The 27,846-nt window shown below is 48.4% G+C and overlaps 1 protein-coding gene across 3 annotated transcripts; it reads right to left on the reverse strand.

Moving 5' to 3' along the window:
• Positions 1-1,691: 1,691 nt before the first annotated feature.
• Positions 1,692-10,436, reverse strand: TBXT (T-box transcription factor T). Of its 3 annotated transcripts, none has more exons than XM_041731411.1 (8): positions 10,231-10,436; positions 9,549-9,813; positions 8,709-8,843; positions 7,839-7,900; positions 7,657-7,718; positions 5,920-6,093; positions 4,517-4,646; positions 1,692-1,965 (listed from the first exon to the last, which is right to left on the reverse strand). In XM_041731411.1, exons 1-8 carry the CDS (start codon positions 10,434-10,436, stop codon positions 1,692-1,694), a joined length of 1,308 nt encoding a protein of 435 aa, XP_041587345.1. The 3 variants fall into 3 exon arrangements, with proteins under 3 accessions (XP_041587345.1, XP_041587340.1, XP_041587346.1); XM_041731406.1 differs by having other exon boundaries at positions 5,920-6,096; XM_041731412.1 differs by lacking the exon at positions 5,920-6,093.
• Between the last annotated feature and the right edge of the window lie 17,410 nt (positions 10,437-27,846).

The following is a 27,846-nucleotide window of genomic DNA, read 5'->3' on the forward strand; positions in this document are numbered from 1 at the left end:
GTGTTTTTTTTTTTTTTTCAAAAAAAAATTCTAATACACTTATCAATAAATCTTCTGATTTGGGATATGTCTGCAAGTGAGCAGGAATAAAACCTAGTAGTTATGACATGGAGAAAAACTTTTAAGGGGCAAATGGTTGAGGAGAACCATGTCCCACTTGTACAGCAGGTGCAAGTATTCTAAACATTCAGTCCTTTGCAGTGAGTTCTAGGTTCACACTCAGTAAGGCAAATGGATAGAGTATACGGCCTCTAAGACGTCTGAGCACTGGACCGAGCCCCTGGCAATGATAATAATGAATTCACTAAGGTAACTAAAAAGTTAGCAGTGCTGACTTCTAAAACTACTTGTTCTCCTCCTTTGGAAAAGTTTCAAAGCCTTATTTCTCTTAACCTCTAACGTCCATAACACCATGTGTATCCATAATTCCGCTTTACAGGCTGAGCTCCAATGGACTGGCCATCTGTAACTCTTAGCAAGCAGAGGTTCTGAAAATAAAACTGGAACTAGTAGCATCAAAATAAGGATTCAGCCACTAGATGGAGAAATTGTCCCAGTCAAGAACAAGCAGCATTCTGGTTCTCTGGTGGGAATACAAACAGGAAATACATTTATAAATACCATCTTGTCCAAACATATAAGCTGTAACTTTTTGTCAATTCATTTTATATGCTTTTGCTTGAATTGTTTGAATTGGGTATACGTCGCATGTTAATCTTTCCTGTTCTGTGCTGTCATTATCCACGATTCAGTGTTGACTACCCAAAACTCTTAAAAATCATTTATCATTATTTGCATTTTTGTGGTAACCAGCATTGAGTAAATACATGCAGATTTCACTTCCAGTTCTGCAGCTCACTGGATAAAGCACCAAGGTTCACAGTAGATTGGTGCAAAGGCCTATGGGACAAGGTCTTTGCACCAGCTATCACAAAATCTTACCCCAAAAAAGAGGAGTCTGAATAATAACTAGACCAACCAAATTTGGATATTGCCTTTATTGTGCAGAAAATGTTTCCTGCTGATTGTCTTTGGCTACTTAAAAGAAAAATATAAACAATCATACGTTTAACAATACAAGAGATTAACTATCTATGCTCAGAACGAACATTCTAGGGGACAGAACAGGAAAATCTGCATTTCAACTACAATCTGCTGTCCTCGGCTATGATATGATGATTCACAGCGCAGCTCCAACCGTGACACCTGCCATAGGGGCCTGGAAAATACTCCAAAACAACAAGAAAGAGAATCCAGTGTGCTTTTTTTTTTTTTTTTTTCTGTTCAAGGACTGGTGGAGTTTACGGATTCTGATGCGCCGAGTCATCTATGTGCTGCATAAGAAACGAACAAAAAGTTTCTGGACCCTAGCAAATAATTTTTATCGTAAATCGTGGTAAGTTTGATGAACTGCATTGCTTCTAGGCCGAATTCACCTGCACAGGAAGCATCCCCAGTGCTACCGCTGCTGCTGCTGCTGATGATGATGTTGATGATGGTGTGCACAGCACTCTCGAGGAACAGCAGAACAGGTGTCCCTCGTCTTATTTTAAAGGGAGGGTGACAAGGCCTATTTCCTTCCCTTGACCCGTGAGCTGCCACTCTGTACCTGGGAGGTCAATCAAATCCACACTCGTGGCCACTGAGCCAGACACCCAGAAGTCCTGCATCTTGGACAACACAGGCCTCGGCTACATGGAAGGCGGCGACACAGGCGTCCACGAGGCGATGAGGCGGGCTTGGGCCGAGGCGTCATACTGGCTGTCGGGAACGTCTGTGGCCGTGGGGGCCCCCTCGTACAGCGGGGATCCGGAGGCTGAGGGAGCCGGGACCGCGTGGCCGAGAGGTGCCCCGTGCGCAGAGGAGCCCCGGAAGAACTGCGCTCCCAGCCCGTTGGACATCCCGGCCGGCTGCGCTCCCGGCGTGATGGTGCCATTGCTCACGGACCACAGGCTGGGGTATTGGCTGAAAGGGAACAAAACCGGAGACACTCAGGCCATCAGTGACCTGGAGAGGGGCTCGAAACCCAAACACCGAGGCATCCTCCTGCTGCTCGCTGCCCTAGAGGGCGTCTTCCAGACAGGCCCTTTGCTCTGCTACTAAGGCACCTTCTCCGTGCCTAGAAGTCACTGTCCTGTCCATCAGCAGGAAACTGAATGATGGGACACTGACTGCAAAGGTTGTGCACATATACACAGCTCCTGCCAGAGCCCCAGAAGCTCTTTCTGCCAGCGACTCCAGGCTCCACGTTTGGAATCCCAAATCCTTAGATACCCTGAGTCGGATGTTTCCCAGGACACGTTTAGGTGTGTGTTAATTAGCATGTCCCACCCGGCTGCTGGGGTTCTTGCCTTGGAAACAGCACCCTCCGGGAACACTAAGGTATGAAAGGTGCTCAAAGGACGCCTATGTGGCTCAGTGGTTAAGTGTCTGCCTTTGGCTCAGGTCGTGATCCCGGGGTCCTGGGATCCAGTCCTGTATTGGGCTCCCTGCAGGGAGCCTGCTTCTCCCTCTGCCTATGTCTCTGCCTCTCTCTGTGTGAGAATAAACACAGAGAATAAACTAATGAATGTTTGTTTCATTCATGAGAGAGAGAGAGACAGAGGCAGAGATACAGGCAGAGGGAGAAGCAGGCTCCATGCAGGGAGCCTGACGTGGGACTTGATCCCGGGTCTCTAGGATCACACCCTGGGCTGAAGGCAGGTGCTAAAACACTCATGAATGGTGAGTTCATGAAAAAACAAATAAAATCTGAAATAAAATCTAAGAAAGAAAGAAAAAGAAAGAAAGAAAGAAAGAAAGAAAGAAAGAAAGAAAGAAAGAAAAAGAAAGAACAAAAAGAAAGAAAAAGATGCTCAAAATAGAAATAGGCCTGGTCCTCTGTTGCTCCGTCCTGTGCATGACAGCTCGATGCAGTGCAGAAGAGCGGCCAGAGCTAGACCCCGACACAGAGCCCAGTGCTGCCCTTTACTGGCTGGGTCGGGGTACCCTGACCTGCCCCAGTTTTGGGCCTGTTTCCCAAGGAAGCAGGCAAGGGATATTAGGTCCTTCGAGCAACACAGATTAAACAGCATCCAACCATGCCAAAATTGCTTTGAGAAAATGACTTTCTATAAACGAATGTCATGTCTTTCCCTTATTCCATATTGTGCTGTATTGTTCACCAAGCCCTGTCTTGTATTTCAGATGTATCTGACCTCGAAAACAAGCCTAAGCTGAATGAAATAGTTTATTGTCCCCATTTTGCACAGAGAAAAAAACAGCTCTGAGATGCCTGTTCCAAAGGCAACCGCCATGGGGCTATGGGGTCTCCACCACCAGCAGTTTGCAACCTGCAATTTAGTCCATTTATGTACAGATTTCTAAGGCACCTTCCGGCCCTTGATTGGTCAGCTGCTTTGTGCATTGTTTGCTTTATTTTTTTAAAGTAGACAATTAGATTCTGTTATAAAGTAATTGTTTCCTAGATAAAAGAATTAAGATCTCAGGCATATTTTGGTATTCTATATACAATAAATTGCAATGCTCTCATAGTCAAGATAACTTGTCTACAGACTCCCTCTGCTGCGAGCCAACAACTTGCTAAATGATTTAGTATCTCTGAGCTTATTTCCTCAGTAAAAAAATGAGAGATGACTTTCAGCTTTGTCTTAGTTTTTATAAAATCCTATGAAAAATCACATTTACCAATCAGCTAGATTTTTAAGCCAATCTCCCTATATATTGTTTTCAAGCTAATAATAAAATATTCCTTGTTCTTTACTAGTTACCAGCATATATGTGAAGGACTTTGATCCTGTATCCACAAAAAATGCCAACACATTTTTCCCTCAATTTAACAGCTCTTGGGCAGCCTGGGTGGCTCAGTGGTTTAGCACCTGCCTTCAGCCCAGGGTGTGATCCTAGAGACCCGGGATCAAGTCCCACATGGAGCCTACTTCTCCCTCTGCCTGTATCTCTGCCTCTCTCTCTCTCTCTCTCTCTCTCTCTCTCTCTCTCTCTCTCTTTCTCTGTGTGTGTATATATATTTATATATTCATATATCATGAATAAATACATAAAATATATTTTAATTTAACAGCTCTTGTGAAAAAATGGTTCTAGAAACATTTCTTCAAATTTCACCTGCGGTCCCCAGCAACTCTGTAAAGACAAGCTGAGGATGGGGTTATACAGCATCTTTTTTCTTGTAGAAATGAGGCTCAGCAAGTTTAAGAGACTTGTCCTATACAGGAACTAGTAAGTGCCAGAGCCAGGATGGGGATCCTGGCTTCTCACTGTCACAACCCAGCCTCATCCATGCCACCCCGAGGGGGCCACTGGTCCTCCCAAAAGACAGACTAGAACAGTAACACACCATAATCCTGTAACCTGGGATCCCCGGGTTAGCGGTAGAACTACAGTAACAGCCCAGCCACCCACACGTGAAGAGCAGAATAAAAGCCAATGGATGGAAATGGCATGAGTCACCCTCACAGTCCCAAGAGAGCATGCATCGTGTCCAGACATACGTTACCTAGAGCCGGTGGGTGGGCCGGCACTGTGGCTCATGGGGAGCATGCTGGTGTGGGCAGGCGTCCCAAGGCTGGGCCAACTGTCATGGGATTGGAGCATGGACAAACATGCAGATGGATTGTCAGAATAGGCTATGGGGTATAAGAAAGCGTCATTAGTGGGGGGTCTTCCAAGAATAACAGAATGCAGTAAAATATTAGCATCCACTGGCACTATCCAACACTGGCACTACCCAACAAAATGGGTATAGAATATGAAACAGAAGACTATCCAGGGTGCCTATCCAGACTATCCATGGCTATCTTGGCTCAGGTCATGATCTCAGCATCCTAGGATTGAGCCTCTTGTCGGGCTCCCTGCTCAGCATGGAGTCTGCTTCTCCCTCTACCCCTCCCCCCCTCACTTGTACTCTCTCTCTCAAATGAATAAATAAAAAAATCTTTAAAAAAAAAAAGACTATTCACTATTTAATTGGTCACCAAAGGCAAATATTTATATATTTTGAAAATATATTCCAGTAAACCCAAGCTTTTTCTTTATCTTCAGATCAATAGATGCTCTGTAAAAATGGTATCCTATGATCACTTGATTGGGGATTAATTATCTTTAAAAATAAAAATAAATACAACTTTAACCTGCCTTTTCCCAAAATATTATTTCATAAGAGATGAAAGACTTCAGAAATCACTCCAGGCAAAACTAAAATATGAGCCTCTGAGTCTAGCCACTGGTTGACCAAGACCCAATAACTATGTCTTTACCAAATAAGCTCCTTTCATTTCAAATCAGCTTTAACTGCTTAATTGTTTTATGGTGTTCATTAGCTATGTTCCTCCTTTTAAAGCCAGACAAAATTAAGTCTGGGCACAGGTGGTGTCAGAGGAAGTTAGGTAAAGGGATCTTAATGGTCTAGCCCTGGGTCGGCAGCCTGTAAGCTCCCGTTAGGATCACTGGGGAGCCTGCCGACACAGTACGCCAGGGCCAGCTTCCAGGTGAGGCTGCTGCTGTTCCAGGCACCACATCTGGAGCAGCATAGTTAGTGGATCCCGGGAGAATCGCTGGAAATCATGTGTGGGTCTAGGTAAGCCAGTAATCCTTCTACCTGACTGACTCAACATCATCGCTTTAGAGAAGTTCATAAAATATCCAAACCCGGGCCCCTAGAGATAGACCCATGGTTCTGGAGAGAAAAAGCTCCAGGAGTAACTGAGTACATTGAGCCCACCAGCCTGCTGTCTGGACGTCTTGCTGGCTGAGCCAGCAGCAATAGCATGGGCATGAAGAAAGGACTGGCTTGGGTGTGTGCTCCTCCCCTGATATCTGGAATCCATCCTACAGATGCCGTTCCACCAGTGGTCTTCCATCCATCCCCAAACCCCAGGCCTACTTGGACTTAGAACTTACTTGGAGAATTATTCCGATGTGCGTAAGGGCTGGGATAGGGGGATGGACGGTGGTTCCTCAGGGCGGGGTACCTTTCACAGCCGTGCGTGGAGGGAAGTGAGAGGGGGCCTCCGAACTGAGGGTGGGGGGTGGCAGGTGGACACAGGGTGCTGGTTCCAGGGATGAGCCAACCCCCTGCTGTGAGAAAAGAATGCTGAGTAACTGGCGTTTCATTACCTCCATTATCTAAAGGGCAGGAGGGCTGAGACCAGGAATCGTGTGTCTCTTTCTGAGGGTCCCCGATGAAGTGAGGACTCGTGGTGTCTTACACCAAGTCCCCAGTCCAAGTCTTAAGGCATCTGGGCATCAACTCCCCATGAGATGCCACAGGGCACCTGAGAAGAAGTGGGGGGCCCCAGCCTCAGCCAACACCTGCTGCTTCTTCAAACCCCCCAGAATCTTCCCAGGCCCATCAGCTTCCAAGCCCTAACTGCTGGGCAAGAAAACACATAGAGAGATGAAATTCAGAGCCACACACGCTCGAGACCCACGGGGCGAGTCATGCATGGGGTGTCCCCGCCGTGGGTTCACCTGCTCCTGCCACCACAGCACAAGGAGTCCTTGTTGGAAGTGTAAGAGTTCCCACCCATTCTGCTTTAGGCTCACATTCTCCCCACGCGCACATCAGTCAGAAAATCACTCTGACACTACCCTGCGCGCCTCTCACACTCCCATCTCTTCTCCATCCACTGCTTTGAAGTTTGTTGTTGTTGTTTTTAATTCAGAAAAGCAACCTCTACGAGGACAACTACTCTGGCTATAGTTTCCAAACTACTAACAACGCTTCAGACAGTATGTGTGTAGGTGTGCCCACAAAGCCTGCCCACCCCACCCTCATCACTTGCCCAAGTGAGCGCAGCCCAGGAGCCACTTGGGAAAGCTGTTTGTTCAATTAGCCCAGAAGATGATCAACGAAGAAATAGAAGAGAAAACGAGTGTCAGCAGAATGTGCTACGCTGGTCGCCGCAGCCTCAGAAAGTGGCAGCAAGTGCTAACTTTTCTCTCCCAACCATGTCAGTTAAATTCCAAGCCCCTTCCCTGCATAGAGAGGCAAAACTTTGCCCCCTAAGAGAGGCTACTCCTACTCCATAGACCTGCGCCACTTTGTTCTGGCTCATTGGACTCCGACAGGAAGCTGGAATTACTGCACTTTCCCCATCCTACAAGCCATCATGCCCACCACACCAGCCTGAGTTGCTGGGCCACTTCCAGAACCACAATGGGCTGAGGGGAGAACCGCATCTGCACACACGCATCCTTCCACAGGTGGTCCTTCAGTCTGCCATCGTTGACAAAGACAGACACCATCTCCAAGTGGCTATCCCCAGCTGGCTTCTCCACTTGCCCAACAGAGCAGTCTAACCCCCCACCAGGATCTCAACAATCCCACCCAGACACTGTTAGTGCTGCCTCAGAGCCAAACAAAAGAGCCCCCCCTCCCCGGGGAAATTCTCCCCTGACTTCCTTGCCAAGAGTCCCAAGTGCCCCATGAGCATCCCCAACCCCCAGGTAGAGCAGAGGCTGAAGACCAGTAATGACATTGCTCCAACATCACGGGCCCATGTGCCTCATACACATGGGTGGTCTTGCTCCCCAGCCACACTCAGAAACCCGCTGTCAGCCACATCCCCAGCTCTGGCTCTCAGAAGCCTAGTCCCCGAAGCCAGGGACGCGGGGACAGAGTGCAACAAACCGTACATTGGGAGTACCCAGATTGCTGGCTGTCTCCAGGCTCTTCCATCATATCTTTGTGATCACTTCTGTCAAAAAAGTGTATTGAGGTGTCAAAAGAGGAGAACATTCAGAAAACAGTATTTGCAGCAACATTTCCTCTTTCTGCATATGTCTTTGCCCAAAGGGTAGAGTTAGAATTCTCTCACCTTTCCTTTGCATCAAGGAAAGCTTTTGCAAATGGATTGTATTTAATTTTAAGAGCCGTGATCTGAAAAACAAGAAATCACATTTACTGGGGCATTGTCCATCAACCAGAGGATTATAATTTCATCCCGAGAAATTGAGAAACATCAGCACCCCCCTTTAAATATTCAGACATAAGCAGACTTCTTTCCAGGTCTATTTTTCTATTTGGGTCTGAGATGGCTGAGTCATTGTAATATTTCACAAAGAATAGTACATTTATGGAAGTTTTTAAATGCTGCTTTTCAGAGTGGAACTCACAGTGACTTGAACCAGCTGCTGACAACAGCCTGTCTGCACACACAAAATAAACATCACTCAAAACATAACCTGGATCCGCTTAGGAAATGGTGATTTGCTCCTTCCAGTTGGTGCTCAACACTGACAACCAGCTAATCACAAAATGTCTGTACTTTGGGGTCAGACTTAGAGATTTACAGGCACTGAAGGGTATTTTGTATCTAGCTGACCCTTCATATTGAACAGCTTTGGAGGGTTGCCCCCCCCCTTCAGAAAGATTTGCAAAGATTTCCTCTTTCACTTATTTTGTTCTCAAGAAATTCTCATAGTACTTAACCTAAATATTTTGTTATTTTCACTTGGAGCATTTAGTAGTTAGTTCTAGTTTAAGATACTTTTACGGAGCATTAAGGAAAAATGCTTGAACAAGCACTATTTTTAAACTTTACTCCCCTCTGTCCCGATTTTTATGGTTGTAGTAGATTATTTGAAAAGGCATAACTTATCAATCTAAGGAATACCAACACATAGGATGTCCGCATTCTTTGTGACCTCCAAGAGAACATCTCCCAGATGCCCACCCTGCCGCTCACCTCCTCGTTCTGATAAGCAGTCACTGCTATGAACTGGGTCTCTGGGAAGCAGTGGCTGGTGATCATGCGCTGTGCGCCCCCAACTCTCACTATGTGGATCCGAGGCTCATACTTGTGTAAGGAGTTCAGCATGATCTGAGAGAGGCACACAAACGAGACCTTCAGATAACAAAACATCCATTTGTCCTGCTATTGCAGAGAAAAATACATCCAAGGTGCAGAAAATAGTGTAGCTCACGAGAAAGTGTCTTGTTGAGGCTGGTGGGTTTCCCATCAGGTGCCGCTTCCCACGACTGGTTTAAGAAAAGGAATGTGAGATGCTACACACCATTAAAGGCAATGAATGCCCATCGTGAAATCCTTTGACCTGGTATAATAATGTTGTAGTGCTTCCAGGATGGTTATAGACACCTTTAAAAGCCTGAGCTTGTTGGCGCCTTGCTCGAACATGGGGTCTCCCAGTAAAAACGCCCCCAGTAAAGACACTCTTAGAAAAGGACAAATTTACAAGGCTGTTCAGACCAGGCAGTGAACACGATGGCACATATTTAGCATGAAAGCGATTCTTTAGGATAGAGGCTGATATTTTCTCTAACTCTAGGGAAGCTGAAGGCTTGAATGCAAAAGTTTGCCCAAAGTCTGAGACCTGCTGAGTCTCCAAAGGTGAAGCTCTGCACCCTTCCTGGGGCTCCGGACCTTGGTGTCACCGTCATCAGTTGACTATAAACAACACCGAAGGCTTCACTGAGGAAGTCTGTGGCAGTTTCTCCGGGACAGATGTCACCTCCCACCCCTCTGAACGAGCAGCCCCACCGCCACAGAGGGCAGCTGCACACCTACCTGACCCCCTCCGTTGAGCTTGTTGGTGAGCTTGACTTTGCTAAAGGAGACAGGCGCCTTCATCCAGTGGGCTCCGAAGTTGGGTGAGTCCGGGTGGATGTAGACGCAGCTGGGCGCCTGGGGCTCGGGCTTGCCCCCTGGGACCCACTCTCCGTTCACGTACTTCCAGCGGTGGTTGTCCGCCGCCACGAAGTCCAGCAAGAACGAGTACATGGCGTTGGGGTCCAGGCCGGACACGTTCACCTTCAGGACGGGGAACATCCTCCTGCAAGGGAAGGGGGTGCAGCAGGGGGACCCCGGATCTGAGTCCTTACACCCAAGGCACAGAGCCTGGGACACAAGCATGTCATTTTGGGGCAAAGAGGAGCCCTCCAGCCTCCCCTTCCCAGGACTCTTCCCACCAAGTCTCCACAGTCTCCCACGGCCTCCTCCTCCGGTTTCGGCTAGGGAAGGCGTGGGTCCCTGAGACTTCTCCCAAACTTGAGCACAGAAAACCCAGAGAGTGACGATCAGGGGACACGGGGCTCCGTTCCCAGCCGAGCAGAAAGGAGCAAGAAGACCCCCGCTGGGAGAACTCCGTGGGACCGCGGGAGACTTTCCTCCAGGCTCCCCCAGAGCGCTGGGCACAAGTCGAGCTCCGGGCGCGCCTACCTGCCGTTCTCGGTCACCTGGGCGCGCCTACCTGCCGTTCTTGGTCACGATCATCTCGTTGGTGAGCTCCTTGAAGCGCAGCCACAGCTCGCTGTCCTCCAGGCCCACGCGCAGCTCGCGCTCCGTGGGGTCGCCCTTCTCGCTGCCCGCCTGCAGCTCGCTCTCCACGGCGCTCAGCAGGTGGTCCACTCGGTACTGCAGGCTCTTCCCCGCGCTCTCGGCGCCGGGGGAGCTCATCCTCCCGCCCGCCCCCTCCCCACCGCCCCCCGGAGCCCCGACTCGCTACCGCAGAGCCACCTTCACCCCCGTCTGACGGCGCGGGGCCCCCAGCACTGGCCGCGGAGGAGGGCGCGGACGGCGATCTGGGGGGGAGGGGGCGGGGAGAGGGGTGGGGGGAGAGGTTATTCCACTTGAACTCCCGCGAGGCACGGCTGGAGTAGGTCTCTGGGGAGAGAAACCGCGTCCCCTCCCATAAATAGAGCGGCGGCGGCCGCGGAGGGGGCCGGCGGATTGGGCCGCGCGCCCTTTGAAGTGCGGGGCCAGCTGCCCATTGGCCGCGCGCGGCCACTTCAGACCCGGCCGGCGGGCTGGGGCGCCCGGGGGCCCACAATGGGCTCCCGCGCCTGTTTCATGCAAATCCCGGGCCGGGCCCGGCGCGCCCCGGCCCAGCCCCGACACCTCCGCCCTCCCCCAAATGTTTGCACCTCCATCAAAGCGGCGGGGCGGGCCGCGGGCGCGGGGGGTGGAGGAGCCGGGCGCTCGAGCTCGCCCCGGCCCGCGCGTCCCCGAGGGGCTGCCCGGCTCTGCTCGCGGGCCGCCCCGGACCGCACCGCGGGCTCACCTGCGCCCGGCCGGAGCCCCCACCGCGCACCCACCCGCGGAAGGGCGCCCTGTCGGCCTCGCGGGGTCGCCAGGTCCGGTCCTCCGCAGGCTGGGCGCTCCCCCAGCGGAGTCCCGTCCCGCCGCGTCCCGGGGCGCGCGGCGCTGCAGGTGACTGCGGACGGCCAGGCCCGTGGCCCAGCCCACCCCGGCGCCCCCGGTTCCCGCGCCTCCGCGGGTGTGGGAGGGGGTGCCCCGCGCCCGGAGTCTCTGCGGGAGGCTGGGCTCCGCGCCCACAGAGGAAATACTCAGAAAGCAACCTCGGAACGAGCCCTTTTGGGAACTTTTCCTGCTTCCTATGTAAAAGCAGGAGTTGGATGGCGAGTTTGCGCGTGCACTCAGTGTGACCCGGGCGTTCGCGTGGCTTCTGTGGGCCGGACTCTGCTTCGGTGGAAGGTGGGAGCGGGGAGTGGCTGGCCAGGTGCTCCCCGGAGAGCGGCTTGGGGTGCGCCTCCCGCCGGGCCCCGGCCCAGCCGCGCCCGGCAGTGTGGGGAGCCGGGTGGTTTATTACCTTTCGGTGAGAACCTCCGCGGGGAGAGCCAAGGAAAGGTGACAATGAGCAGGAAATAGTTCAATAAGGTCTCTTTAAACAATAACATTCCTCCTCAAACGGGAGCCCAGGAAGAGAGGAGGAAGCAGGAGCTCCCGGCGCTGGCTGTGCGCCTCTGAACCCCTCGCCCCACTCTAACCCAGCGCGGTTCCAGGCTGTTTCCAGGTCCCCTTCGCGGGGATCCCCCCACACACACACACACACGCCCTGTAGGAACAGTCGGCCCCTCGGGTGGAGCGCTCGGTTCAGAGGACCCCTGCGCCCCAGCTACGGGGCTCTCCCCGCAGGGCTGCAGTGTGCGCCCCGGGAGCCCCTGTCCTGCGCGCGCCCGGCGGGGATCACGCGGGGTCGGGGGGCTCAGGCAAGCCGCAGGAGGGACCCGGGCCTCTGCCCGCGGGGAGCCGGCCCCGGGTGGAGGGGGGCGCCTGCTGCCCGCCGGGTAGAGCGAGGGTGCGTCCAGGGCTGATCTTCCGCCCTCTCCAAATGGGTCCTGAAGAGTCGGGAAGGCGGCGCGCCTCCTTGCTGTCGGCATTTCTCGGTTTCTTTTGTTGTCTCAGAAGCTTGGGATACCCAAGGGGCTGACCCGAGGGGGGATTTTTCTTCTGGAACGAGGCACCAAAAGGACCTCATTTGCCCCTGACACCGGGACCCTCCTGGGTCGCCCTCCATCCGGCTCTCCGGGCCATGGGATTTGGAGAGCTTATGAGTGAGTCTTTCCTAAAAGGATAAAAGTGTCTCAAAGGTCATTTCTGCAACCTATTCCGCACTTGGGATAAAGAAGAAAAGCTGGGTGTGACGTTGGGGAAGGCGTCCCCGGGTCAGTCTCAGTCTGAAGGAGCTCTCTCTGCGCTGACCATTTTGGGGTCGTTTCTCCAAAGTCCAGAAGAGCTCGCCAATGCCCGAGGGCTTCCAGATCGTTCCAGAACGATCTGATTTTAGTTGGCTCCACTAACAGGAGTGGGCACCACAGAGTATGAACCAAACCCCAGGGGATCCCTGGGTGGCTCAGCGGTTTAGCGACCAGTTGCCTGTCGGGTTCCCTGCACGGAGCCTGCTTCTCCCTCTGCCTGTGTCTCTGTGTATCTCTCTCTGTGTGTGTGTCTCTCTCTCTGTGTGTCTCTCATGAATAAATAAAATCTTAAAAAAAAAAAAAAAAAAGAACCAAACCCCAATGGAAAAGAATGTTAAATTCCAAACGTTTGCAGTGACATTTTTACCCTCCACGAAGAAGGTCCAAAGTGTTCAAGAGCACCACCCAGAAACAGCCCCGGTTGTTGGCAAAGCTAGAGGCTGGGACTTACTGACTGTGTAGCTGGGGGGCTCTTTCCTCCTTCACTACTTATTATTTTTCTTCACCTTTCTGTGCCTCACTTTCTGGATCTTTGTTCCTTAGGTCTCAGGGCAAGCGTCTCCACTCTCTAGCCTTTTCAGTGAAGGCTGCGGTGCATGACAGTTTACAGCCAAAAACTTCCTCAGGCCCAGCTATAAAGAATTCCCAGTTAATAACAACATGCCTCCCTGAGAGGGAGGAGGCACTTCCAGCTGTTTCTCTCCCAAGCTCTCTCTCTCTCTCTCTGCTTGGGAACCAGCCATTCCAGGAAAATACCCAAGCAGTCTTCTGCCTGGACCTCAGGATGCAAATGGTCACCCCCAAAATAACTTAGCCACCATTTGACCAGAAATCTCTCTCTCTCTCTCTCTCTCTCTCTCTCTCTCTCACACACACACACACACACACACACACACACACACACAGACACACACACACGCAATTCCCGGAGAGGTTTTCCCCAGGCCCAACACTTCCCAAGGGACAAAACCATTTGTCTTTTAGGAGCAGGTATTGATGATGCCATAACAGGCTCAAAGCCAGGAGGACTGCGAGGAGCCTGCTTCTCCCTCTGCCTGTGTCTCTGCCTCTCTCTCTGTGTCTCCCATGAATAAATAAATAAATTCTTAAAAAAAAAATAAAAAGCCGGGAGGAGCATTGTGGGACCTTTCTTTTCTGGGAGAAAAACTAAATTTATTTTCTGATCATAGACTTTGTACTCAGTGTAGAATGTAATATGTATTGTGTATACACGTAATGTGTGCGTGTGAAAATAGAAACCTCGAGCATTAATCACCGTTCACATTTTGGTAGTGTTTCCTCACCTGTGTCCATGACGTTCGTCTCCTGTCTCCTGAGCTCAGTTTCCCAGACTGGGTTAAGCGGAGTTGCCAGAAGCATTGGCCAGTCCTAAATGTAAGACACGGCAGGAAGGATGCTTCCTAGCAAATCATTTTTATCACCAGTTATTCTATTTGTCTCTCCCACTGAAGGAAACCCAGTTCATTTTACCGTGGTTTTGAAAGTTGTGCAATGTCACTCTTTGCTGGCTAAAAATTGTTCTTAGGGCCGTTGGGTTGTTTGGGGGCACCAGGTGGGTAGAAACAACAAAGTCATGATTTTCCTGAGTACCATGGCTCAGCTCTACATCCGGCAAAGCTTGCCGTCCTGCAACCATAGGGAGACAGCCACCAGGGCATCATCCTGAGCCCGGGCCTGCTCTCCCTGGAAGCCAGGGACCCTGAAGCCGGGACAGCGAGGCTTCTTCCACAGTGGGGATGGATGACTGTCAGCTGAAGCAGTACTTCAAAACCAGAGCCATCCTCACTAGACATTCTGTGTGCTTTGTGGCACATGACAGTGCACGGTTTCCTGACAGGAGTTCACACATTAAAAACAAACAAGTAGGGTGGGAGGCTTCATGCCTGGGACTGTCACCTTCTCCTTCAACTCCCAGCTGGCCACTCCTGGCCCTTTGGACTCAAGGCTGCAGAAGAGAGCTCCAAGGGTGGCCAGGTTCCCTCCTGGGGTGGGGAGCTGGAGAGCCTTCTGCGTGGACACTGAATTTCACCTATCCCCGTGGCGCCTGGATTCTTCATGCTGGGTAAGTGGGGTCTCTGGTTCCTCATCTTCCCTGAATGCAGGGGGAGCCCTTCTACTGTCTGTCCGGCTGAGGCCTCTGAGTGCCTGACTGTGCCACCTGTCCTGTCTCCCTCAGGAGCTCCCTGCATCCCGACCTGGCCCCGTGCCTGTTCTATGGGCCCCACCTGCACCTGCGCCTGCGGCCCCCAGGCCTTTCTGCATTTAATAAGTGTCTGGCAAACCATCCGTGTGTCTCAGTGTCCCTGGCCCTACCGCCTTTGACAGAGAGCTTACTACCAGGGCAGCCCTCCTCTCATCCAGGTCCTGTGTCACAACCACGTTTGCTTCTGCCACAGACTCTTGCACCTTGAGACTCTGTTTCTGTTTCCCCAAGGCCATGGCCTTCTGGGTCTCTGTGTGAAGGCCCCCCCAGTTCTCTAGATTTATTGTCTGGTTCCTGTAGTGCATTATTTCCAGAAGCTGCTCTTCTGCTCATCCTTATGGACACTCCCATCGCCCTTATTAGGACTCAGCACTTGGCTCCATGGGTTTTCTTATCCTCCTTACACTGCTCACTCAGTGGCTGGCTCTCCATGGACCAGGGTGGTGGGCCACCTCTCACAGCTACACCATGAGCAAGGGCCAGGTGCAGGTTCTGACTCCCCATGGAACCAGCTCTCAGCCCACAGTGGAGACCCTATAGGTCCCTGCTGATGGATGGCCTTTGCAAAATTGAAACACAGCTTGGAGTGTGCATCTAAAGAGGAGTCAGGGCCACTGTTCCCCCAAATCCACCTGGAAACACACTCCAGCTTTTTAACCACACAGGACTCAGCGTTAACCCTTAATAGTAACCCTAAAGGTCACATGCCACAGAACCAGGGTGGTCTTTCTCTAGACACACACTCATGGATTCAGATAGGTGCCTCGAGGCTGATAAAGGAGGGATTCCCTGTGGAAACTGTGTATAAAGTGAGACCCAAATAATGAGCAGAAATGAACTCTTCCCAAGGAAGCAGTGAGTGTGAAGGGGATAGGAGCCTCCCTCCAGGCTTCAAAATACTCAATAAATCCTGAAAGGAGACTCCACTCATACATCTAAGAAATGATTATACACATAATATTATGGGACCTTCTCTCTCTTCTCTTGGTAACTTCTTTATACCTATACCTGTATTTTGGAAAATCTCATTTTGGTACTAAATGAAGAATGAGGTCTCAGATCTATCCTCTTATAGAAAAGAATGCTGGGGACAAACACAGGTATAAAGGCACCTGCCTGCGTCTGATCAGCTCTGATTTTCATCATTGCTACTTGGCAGGAAGGGTGGACATTACACCCAGAATCCTGACGAATTGTGATCATCGCTCCAACAAGGGCTGGTGCAGCAGAGACACAGAGAATCCAGGAAGGCAGAGAGCATCAAGGTTATTCTGTGCTGGTTCTGAAGCCAGGATGAGAACAGTAGCTAGGAGAGAGGCCACTTTTTGTGATGGCAGAGGTTCAAAGACACACTCCCCTGTCTAGGAAGGCAAAGCCGGCAGGACATTCTGTGGTGAGACAGATGTGCTCACATGCCTGATATGGGAAGAGAAAGGGAGCACATAGGTATGGGGGTGAGCAGACTGTTTGAAAGGGGTGAGTCTTCAGCATCCCTAAGGATAGCTGGGAAGATCCTGAGAAGGTCTGAAGGGTAGCCCAGCAACTAGTGGAGCACTTTCAAGGGGTTCCTGTAGAAATTCTCTCAATACCACAGATGAAGACAAAAAATGATCCAAGAAGACTAAGACAGCAATCAAATTATAAGAGTAGTTTGGGGGTGGCTACACTGGGGCAAGAGAGAGAAGACAAAAGCAGAGATAGAAGGAAACCTGCCAAAGGGCGAGGAGGGCAGCAGGCCTCACTGGGGAGGACGGAGGACAGAGTACCTGAGGGGAGCTGGCAGGAAGGATGGGAAGGAGGAGCTAAGATAGGAGCTCCCTCCAAATGAGTACCAGGCTGATACTAAAAACAGGGCCACAGGAGGGCTCAGCAGGGGTGTGAGGAGAGAGTCCCAATCAGTGGTCCTCAGCATGACCTCTGCAGAGGAAAGCCCGTTGGGACATTAGAATTGGCACATTCTACATACACTTGAACTCACTCGGCGGGCGTTCCAGCCCCAGCACACCATGGGAGGAATTAGCCTTCCCTGAGGCTGTTTGCACCCAAGGAATGGCCCACGGTGCCCTCTGGACAGCAGCAGCCGTGCCAAGGGCGAGAGAGCAACTCCCACACGCAGAGTGAACGTGGAGCAGCAGCTAAATTTCAGACTTCTCTTAGTTTAAACTCACCTTGTTCCCACTAGACCTGCATGGCAAGAGTGAACAAATGCACATTCCCCCCTCTCGCCCATCACACGCATACATCCAGGCATAGGAGGGACCTGGTGTGTGTGTGTGTTTGCAGACGGGGAACAGATTGGTGAAATACTTTTCAAAATCTGAAACAAACTTTAGTAATATAAAGGATGACAATATACTAAGAAGGAACATCTCATCCCTTAAACAACTTGGCATCCAGTTAGAGGTTGGAAACTAGAGGGAAGAGCAGAAGCCGATGAGAGCTTGCAGCCAAGCACCTTCTCCTGGTCACCTTTCCAAAGAACACTGGGGACGTTAATGCTATTACCCTCTCCCTCTAAAACTTTCCATAGTAAAATAAACGTAGACCCGAGAGGTAAAAAAAATTCCCCAGGGTCACACAGCTGGAATTCCAAGTTATGCTGGTAGACTTGTTTCCTAACTCCAAAACAGGAGTAGGAAAACTCAAGTCATGTTCCTTGGTTCTTTTACTAACTCAGTCTATGCTTGTCCACTTGTTGTCTAGCTCCCTGACATCATCATAAATCCCAGAGGAAGGTTTTTGTAAGCACCCTGTTCCTACCATAGCTTCCTCACTGGGGTGTTGGACAGGTTTGTGAGATTAAAGGCAGCAGAGGAAGCCTGGCAATGTTGCGGGAACTTCCTACAGAGCTGTCTGCCAGGATTTGGATGCAGGCTACATACTGTCATGGATTTCTCATGTTTGGGGCAAAGCAAAATTGTGTTGAAATTGAAAAACCTAATTAAAACTTAAATATGTGGGAATTTTGTTATTTTTTACAACAGGAAATAATGTAGTTGGCTAGCTAGCCAGAGAATGGGATTAAAAAGATCAGGTAAATTATGGTCTTCAAATGAGGAGATCATTTGACACCTGTAGCCTGTAGACTGAGTTTCTGTCACCATCTATGTCGCCGTCATGCTGGCATGCTGGTTCTGCACAAAGGATTGGGAAGGCTAATAAGATGCTGTTCTGAATCCGTGTCATTTTCAGTTTGGAAAGATCTTCCTAAAATTGATGAGTTTGGTGCACAACACAGAGACACAGCTTGTTTCTTGGGTCTTTTGGAAACAAGCCCTCTAATTAACAGACTGGCAGAAGATTGAGATCTATAGAACTGGGCTGACCAGTATCATTATATTAAGTGTACTCATGGGAACACTTTCCACTACAAAAAAATATAACAAACACATTGAACGATTGCTCAGCTATTTGATATAATCATTGATTTATAATACTAGACCCAATCTAGCAAAATTTTTACTTGCATTTGGCTTTCCTATCCATTTGTCCATACATGAGGATCTTGCCTCGGTAGGCTGTTCTCAACACAACGGTCAAAATAAACTCCTCCTCCACATCCCTCCCTAGCCCCAGATACTGTGGACAGCCAAGCTCCGGTGCTGGCACCCTGGGAAGTGCCAAGTTCATGGCCAGGCAGGAAAACTGTTACAGAAATCACAAAACAGAAGGATTCACAGACCAAATGAAGAGGCTCAAATCACAAGGTTCAATGAATCAACTAGAGACATACCTTGAGAAGCAAAGGAAAGGAAATGGGGCAGGTCAGCTCACTTGGGTGAAAGGCCCTCACTACCTGAACCCAGGTGTCTGGCTCTTTTGGCTCCATCACATTACCGACGATGGGGTGGTGATGAGGACCAGTGCTGGGACTGAACAAACCAGCTCAGTGGATGCCTGGACAGTAAATCCTGTGGTGAACCTTCATGGACTCATGACCCAGTGTCAACAAGACACACTTGTGGACAGTCTTGTTTCTTCTGACCCCCCACCCCATCTCCTCCACCTATAACTCACTCTGAAGGGAATCCCAGATGTCACATCCTCATCCATAAAAGAAACATTACAGTATGTATCCCTTAAAGATAGGATTCTTGTTGGTTGAAACTAACCATAATACCATTATCAAACCTAAAAAGAATTCCTTAATATCAATAAAAATCTAGTCAGTGTCTGGGGCGCCGGGGTTTTGCAGTTGGTTAAGCATCTGACTGTTGGTTTCGGCTCAGGTCATGATCTCAGGGTCCTGGGATCAACCCCCATGGTGGGCTCTAAGCTCCGCATAGAGTCTGCTTGCGATTCTCTCCCTCTCCCTCTGCTCCTCCAGCTTGTACTCTCTCTCTTTCTCTGTCTCTCAAATAAATAAATAAATAAATAAATAAATAAATAAATATTAAAAAAATACCTAGTCAATTTTCAAATTTCCTTGTTGATCTCATGAGTCCATGAGAAAATTCTTTTTTTAATTTTTGTTATTTTTAAAGATTTTTATTTATTCATTCATGAGAGACACAGAGAGATAGAGGCAGAGACACAGGCAGAGGGAGAAGCAGGCTCCATGCAGGGAGCCTGACGTGGGACTCAATCCCGGGACTCCAGGATCACGCCCTGGGCCGAAGGCAGGCGCTAAACCGCTGAGCCACCCAGGCATCCCCAAGAAAATTCTTATATGTAACTTTTGATGCCCTGGTGCAAGAATGTCCACAGCTGGGCTATAAGCCTAGGAAGGAAGTTAAACTGCCATTTAAGTTGCTATAGAATTTTAAATCAGGGCCTGATATCATGTAGGACAATCCCCACCTTACAGTTTTCTGTTTCCAGTGTGTCCTACCTGTTCCAGCTTGTAGCTTCTCAACATAAACTTCAAAATTTGTTTGTCGAGTTTGTCTTCAAAATTAGTTTGTTTCATGAAAAATTACTGACATTGAACTAAATCTAAAGATCACATTGAGAACTCACACCAATTAAATACATAGTATTTCTATTCAAGAGCATAATGCCTCTTTTTAGTTAGGTCTTTTTAATGTCTTTCAATATGTTTTATGACTTTTTCATAAAGTTCTTCCACACAACTTTTTCCAAATTAACTCCTAGGTAATTAATTTTTATTGCTAGCATAAATGTCATCCTTAAAAAATATTTTATAACATTATAAAATTTTTATAATTTTTATGTAGACACTTCATCCCTCCCTTTACAAAATTTCATATAAATCTCATGTAGAATCTCAATATAAAGCAACCACTTAGTAACCATCATTCAGGTCAAGAAATAACCTGTTTCCAGCATCCAGAGTTCCCTTTCCCATCAAGAGCCCCTACCTCCCTTTTAGAGTTAACCATTTTCCAGAATCATATGACACCTTCTTTTTTTTCTATGTTCTTTGGGATTTTTTCCATTACAAAAAATAGTTTTATATCTTTCATAAACATTGTAGCTTCTCTTTGTTTTCCTTGCTTATAATACTGGTCAAGCTTCCAGAACAACCTTGACTAGAAATGAGAAGAACGGGCATCCTTCTATCACTTTCAACTTCAGAAAGATAAGTTTCACTATTTCACCACAAAGTACATTTTCTTACAAATATATCTTTAAATACACTAACAAATTGAGCAATTTCCTTCTTGCCCATCAATTGTGATTATTTTTATTAGAGCAGAAGTTATTGAAATGAACTCTATATTACTGGGGTCAATTTGCTAATATTTTGCTTAGGACTTTTACAGCTACATTCTTGAATGAGATCAGCCTTCTTACTGATGCTGGGTTCACACAAAGAGTTGGGAGATGTGCCTTCTTTTCCCATTTCCTGGAGAGCTCATATATGAATGGTGACATTATTCCTTACTTAAGCATTTGGAGAATTCATGGGTGAAAACAGATGGGCGGGCCTAGGGTTTTCTCATTTTCTTTGTTAGAAGGCTTTGGGATTTTGAGGGGTTTTTTTTTCAGATTTTATTAATGTCTCATTTTCTCATTTTCTCATTTTCTTTGTTAGAAGGCTTTGGGATTTTGAGGGGTTTCTTTTTTCAGATTTTATTTATTTGAGAGAGAAAGTAAGAGATAGAGCATGAGCAGTGGGGAGGGGCAAAGGGAGAGGAAGAACCAGACTGCCTGCCGAGCAGGAAGCCCACAGATGAGGGAATCAGGGCTCAATCCCGGGACCCTGGCACCACAACCCGAGCCAAAGGCAGGTGCTTAACCAACTAAGCTACTCAGGTGCCCCTATTAGAAGGTTTTGAAATTATTCATTAAATTTATTCCATAGCTAGGACTAAATTTTCTATTTATTCTCCCTAAAATAATTTACAAAAATTTATTCAATGTTACTACTACTGAGATGTCATCTGTTTTTCTAATTGTTATTCCTTTGTAATGACCTGTCTTTTCCCTCTGGCTTCTTTAAATAACTTCATTTTACATTCACTGTTCTTTTTATTTATTGCTCTTGTGATTCCTTGGGATCTCTAAATCTAAGGATTGATTTCTTTCATCAATTCTGGGATTTTTAAATTTTTCCCTTGATATAGTGCTTCTTCCCCATTCTCTCAGTTGTTCCTACTGGAGGAGCTATCATTAAACATATGTTGGATTTTCTTACTGGAACCTATTTCCTTTAACCTCTCCATTATATATTCCATCTCTTTGTTTCTCTTTTCTATATTTTGGATAATCCACCTTGATCTATGTAGTTCACTAATTCTATCTTCAGGAATGTCTAATCTGTTCTTTAACCCCTTCATTATTTTTTTATTTATTAATTTTCTACTCTAAAAGTTCTATTTCATTCTTTTTCAAACATCTTTGATTCATTTTGAGTCTCCAAGTGCTTTCTTATAATTAATTTTTTTTCTAAAATTTAACCATAAATCATACTTAAGTTTTTTTCTCCATCTAACAATTTCCATTATTTTGACTCTGTGAGTCATGTTTTACTGTCTCTTTTTTCTATTTGTTCTCATTCATGGTTCTGGGTTTCTGTATGAACAATGTCACATTTATAATGAATATGTTTTAGTGGATGATGCTATTTTGCTTATCATAACTCTAAAGAAAAAGAAATATGCCATTTAATTGTTTCTTTGAAAGTTTCAACATTTCTTCATCCTTTCCATCAAGATAGGATGCTATGGTCTCATTCCTGGTCCACATAGTTGTTCCAGTATCGCCTTGCTGTCCTAGCCTCCTGAAATGAAGGAAAGGGAAAACTATATATAAATTCCAAAGGCCAAGTGCCATGGGGTGTGCTACCCACTGCCTCTTAGAACCCTAATTCTTGGTCATTTTTCTTATCCACCAAGGAGTTAAGAAACAATTTACCACCACCACTGCCACCCCACTCCTGCTGTTATCCTGGGAATTTCCTCTCTTCAGGCAGCTGAGCCATTCTAATTCTCAGCCCCCAAATTCCATGGAGGGCTTGCCTCTGGGCATTGCCCAGACCTGCTCAGATTCAAAAATCCTGCTCAGCATCTTGCTCTGACCACAACCTCCCATCCTCCAACAACTCCTGTTTTCCTTTCTACTCTAACTTTCCTTTGCTTACCCAGAACTATATCATCTAGCCCCTAGGGCAGACAAAAAGACAGGAGCCAACCCATGTGGTGAGTCTGAATTACTTGCTCCAGACTTAGATATACTGTGGTCATTCTGGAAGGAGCAGGTTCACTTTTTTTGTGTTCTGAAAGGTTAATCCTAAAGGAAAAGAGAAAGAGACAGAGAGACTTGAAGACTGTATTTAAATTATTATTGTCTACACAGAAATATTAAAGTGGTATTAATACCAATGTATATTATTTTTTGTAAATATAAGATTTTTTTCCACTTCATTGAACTTCATAACATCAAACATTTTTGGATCAAAGACCTCCTTTATAACTTATTTTTAAAAAAACACAACACCCTATGAATCCTGTCTTCAAGAAAATCATATGTACATAATCATATACAATATATTTTAAGCATTTAATGCCCCCCACCTTCAAGCTTATGAATCTTATGTTAAATATCTCGATTTACTATATGTTTGTCAACAGATTTTCCCAATAGGGCTCTCTGAAGACTGTCTCACTTGTAAATTTTTTATTGTGTATACATTCACACTTGCCAATATCTATACCGCTTTTCCTGATCACATGAATCCATAAGGCTATTGTATCTCAGACTGGAAATTTTGATCACTGGAAAAATCATGGAAACATTCTTCAAAATTTTGGAAATAAATCATGTAAATTTGGGGTTAACATTTTAGTCTACAATTCTGCTTTGGAAAATGTTTTGAGAGCCACAGATACTAGCTAAATAACATAGTATCTGCTTCTAACAAGACAAACTAATCTTTACCAAAACCAATTATCAGAGAAGTGAAAACAAATCACTATTAACCAAGTGTGGTTGCATGCATGTGAACATGTGCGTGCAGGAAAAAAAATTTCTGTTGCAACCTGTATGAAAATCAAAAAAAAAAAATAATCCAAACAAATCAATGACTCAGGAGTGTACACCTGCTATGTGTGTTGGCTTGAAGTTAACATCTATAAAACATCTATAATTTAGTAGAATTTGAGGGCTACCCAAGAAACAGAGATCAGAGGACAACTGGTGTCAGATGATCCTGTCCTGTCTTCAGTTGTGGGTCTATACTTAGGTGCCCAGAAGAACGCATCTATGACATATTTTGGAGGGAGGGCAGGAAGTAGAATTAAGTGGTATTAAGAGGAGCTCCCAACTCCTTACCAGCCATCGGCCAGCAGTGAGTATGTGCCAGATTTCTCCAGCTCTCTGAAAATCTCCTGCCTCAGGGCTAAGCTTCATCTTTGTGCTGAGATAATATGATGGTTATACTTTAAAGTGCAAGGTGCAGTAATAAGAATATTAACCCTGTTCATTTCACTCAAGCTGGAAAGGACTCTGAAAAGAAAAGTGGATGTTGACAAGATACAAAGGTAGTAAGAGACTATCTCCAGGTGCCTTGTCTTGAAGGCTTTACCATGCCACATCAGAATGCCTACCACTAAAACCACCTGTCTCACAACACAACTGAACATGATCAGAGGCCAGGCTGCAACTGTGGTTCGCCACAGTTGGTAGGAGGAGGCCGGCTCGCCAACACTGCTTCCGCTGGCTGACCTGGTAACTGGGAAGGGATGTAAGGTGCCTGGCAAAGGAGCACGAGCTGCATCACATACTGGATCCTCTCCACAACTGCTCCCTGCATTACCTGCAGACATGGAGCTCAGTGTGTGCGAAGAGCTCAGCGTTCAGAGAGCTGGTAGCTGGTGTACGTAAAGCACCTTCTGGACATTACTCTACTGAGTCCTTGCAACCTTCCTATAGTAGGTATCTCTGTAACCACTGTACAAAATGAGGAAACCAAGGCCATCCCCGGCAAAGGTAGACCAGCCAGACAGGGGTTGAATCAGGTATGTCGATGTGTCCTGTAATGCCCATGATGCCATCCTGCCTTGGAGTGAGAAGGGCAGTGGGCACTATAGAGACATAGGTGGAAAACTGAACCAGAACGAGTTCATTCGTTCATTTAAGAAAAACTAACCGAACTCCTGATGTTTGCCAATAACTGAGTGGGAGGCACTGCAGTGAGCAAACTAGCCCATGCCCCCTCACTGGGTTACCAACCTGGGGGGTGCTGGGGCGCTGGGGGAAGGGTAGACAGACAAATGAAGAGCCGGAGAAGAGGACAGAGCATGGGGTGGGAGGACCAGCCCGGACTCACCATCCACTGGGGACACACTGGAAGGCTTCCCAGGGAAAGAGGGCTTAGGCTGAGATCTAGCTGGGAGCCTGCCACGCTCGACCTGGCACTCTTACCTCTCAATTCTGTTTACCCCGTCACTGTCCAATTCTTAAAAACTGTAGTTTGGGATTTTTTTGTTTTTGTTTTTGCAATATTTTTCCTGGCTGGCATTTGTCTAGACCACTCACATGCCACGCTGGGCTGCTCGGTGTGCTCTGGTTTTCCGACTGGGGTCTTTGGTTTTACCAGTTGGGCTGATGCCTTTCAGGAAGCTGAGGGTGGGCAGTGCTGTGGGCGGCTGTTTAGGTGGTCCCATGTCCCTTGTCCTCTGGCCCCTGAGCCCAGGCTGCACTCACGCAGCCTGTATCCACCCGGTAGCAGGTAATCCAACTTTGGGAAGCAAATATGACGTTCAGTTTTTGTTGCCATTTTCATTACAGTCAGAATATGAGTAATAACTTTTAAAACAGAACTTGGTAAAGTTGGACTAGAAGGATCATTAAGATGTAGATTTCTTTATATTTTAAATTTTTTTCATTGCATACTATTTAATATTTTGGGAGATCATTCCTTATTGCCAAGAAATACCATTACATCCCCTGTAATACTCTGGAAGTTCATCTTGTCTGATCACCCACCTGAGCAACGGCCTCGCTGGGCAGCACCCAGATGGTGGACGGAAGGGGCAGAGAAACCAGTGCATGGAAAGGCAAGTGCTGCTTTGATGGTGTTTTGTCTTTAAGTCAGACTCAAGATTATATTTTTAGGGACGCCGGGGTGGCTCACTGGTTGAGTTTCTGCCTTTGGCTCAGGTTGTGATCCTGGGGTCCTGGGATGGAATTCTGCATCAAGATTCTGGCAAGGAGCCTGTTTCTCCCTCTGCCTGTGTCTCTGCCTCTCTCTCTCTCTCTCTCTCTCTCTCTCTCTCTCTCTCTCTGTGTCATGAATAAAGAAATAAAAATCTTTTTTAAAAAAGATTATATTTTTATCTCCCTAAAGTGGAAATTTACCTCTCTGTTCTCTGGTCACCATATCGAGACCCAGAAGGGCAATGCAGTTTGGTACAAATGGCACGCTACTTCATCCCTCATTCTAGATGGCAGCCACTGCTTACAGGCAGCCCTCCTACATGCATGAGAGCTTCCACCAGAGAGTCTGCTGACATGCGGCAGGGAGTCTCCCCCGTGTTGGCCCCTTGCCCACGGCCCCTCTGGACCAGAGACAGAGCCTCACTATGTGTCTTCAGCCCCCGACGGCACTGACCAGATCTCCGGCTCTGCCCTCTGAGGCCACATCTGCAGAGCAGTCTCTCTTCTCCAGCAGTCTGCTCAGGGTAGCACCAAGCAGAGAAAAGCAAACAGAGAAGCAAGCTGTCAAGCTCAGCACTCCTTGAACACACAGTGCTGTTGTTAGAATGCCCTCAAGATTTTTTCTTGCCGGGAGCCCTTGGCTCATATTCATCTTGAACGGAGCAGTGGTGAGCAGTGGGTGAAGGAAGCATTCCGGCTCCCATGCAGTATGCACCCGTGTGCAGACGAATTACATGAATTATATGGATTTTCTGTATGAAATCCACCCACTGTTATAGCCCATGAAATTGCTTTGAGTCAAAATCCTTTGACTCCTACAGAGAATTAAAAAGAAAGTCTGGCATAAAATGGGCCTTGCTCTGGGAAGTTTGGGACCAAAGAAGTGTGGAGGGATGACCGGATGGCTCCTGGTGTCTGCTTCCTTCGGTGTCTGCTAGGCCGTGTGCCGTTGGGGACATGAGAGCCTCAGAGCTCCTGAGCCTGTTTTCGGATATGGGACGAGAACATGGAATCAACCAGAGGGGCATCAGGAGGATGCAGTGACGCAGGCCCTCAGGGACACCTGCACAGGGGGGCCCTCACTACTGCCCCCTCCCTCTCGGTGCTGACAAAAGATGAACCTGCGTCACTGCCATCCCCTCCCTCCCTGGCCTGCATCCCCTGCCGCCCTGTGACTCTGGGGACAGTGGTGGGGAGTTCCCTGGAGGCTGAGGACCTGTGGGTTCCCCTGGGCACTGCCCCAGGTCAAATGACAGACCCGCAGTGACCACATCACGCTGCGGTGATGACCACAGACCCCACTAGTTCCCACAACAGCTCAATGAGGACATGGAGGGATGATGGTTGTTGCCATGTTATGTTTGAGGACACAGACTCTAGAGCCAAAGAAAGAAGTGCTCAATGTCACAGCTACTAATGACCTCAGGGGACTCCCTTCCTTCCTTCCTTCCTTCCTTCCTTCCTTCCTTCCTTCCCCGTTGCTTCTCGTGGTAAGGCCAGGTGACCCAGGGTCCAGAGTGAGCCACCCTGGGCTAGCCCACAGCAAGGCCATGGGGTCACTGAGCAGGTCAGGATGGGTGGGGGAGTTCGCCAGCAGACCCAGGGGATCAAGAGCGGCCACCCCCACACGGGTGCCCTTTCACGCTGGGATGAGGCAGGTGCCTAAAAGCCCGGCCTGCCATTTGTCTCTGTACACACGATACAGCAAACAGCAAGGTAGAAACAAACACAGCCTTTTATCAGCTCCTGGGGAACAGCTGCCTGACAAATTGCTTTCCTTGGAAAAGTACTCGGGCCCACGGGAGGACACACGATAATTACAAGACGCGGTGCCTGCCTTTGAGGCCTAGTTGCTGAAACTCCTAAAGAATGTAACCTGTGGATGGGCAAGTTTAGCCCCAGCTGAGGCAGGAGCTAGTGAAAGAAGTAGATAAATCCTGGAATGCCTCCTGGAGGAAGTGATGGGTCAGCTACCAAGAGGGATGAGGTAAAGGGAGTGGGTGGAGCCCAGTCTCAGAGGAGGGACGTTGCCCATCATCTAAACGGGAGTGGGGAAAGGAAGCCAGCAGATATGTTAGCCAGACAGTGGACAGATGCCCTCTGTGTGCGCAGATGCCCTCGGAAGGCACGTGTTCTGATATGTTGTGCCGAATCTGGTCCTGGGCCAAGCGGGGTGAAGCATCTTCCCGTTGGCATCTCTGAAGGTGCTGGGTGGAGCAGGCCAGGCTCCTGCCACATCTCCGCAGCTCCTCCCTGCCTGGTGCCCGAGGCCTACCGACCAACCGATGGTGGGGTCCTGGTGCACCCCCTGCCCGGGGCCTGGGGGCTCACACGCCCTCCGGGGTGTTTACAGGTGCCTTTGGTCAAGACTCAGGGAGGATATTTGGCCCACCCCGCACCCTCCATTTGGCTGCAGGGCTGAAGCCCTGAGGCGCTCAGAGGTGCACACTCACCATCCAGGCCTCTGTCCAAGTATCCGTGCAAAACCCGGCACAGTGTGAAACTTTGCTCCAAGCTTGGCAGCAAATGTGACGACTTTGTGAAGACATGGGGTTTTTTCCAAGCGGGTTTTCCCTAGTCA

This window comes from Vulpes lagopus, chromosome 2, assembly GCF_018345385.1.
Source record: "Vulpes lagopus strain Blue_001 chromosome 2, ASM1834538v1, whole genome shotgun sequence".
NCBI lineage: Eukaryota > Metazoa > Chordata > Mammalia > Carnivora > Canidae > Vulpes > Vulpes lagopus.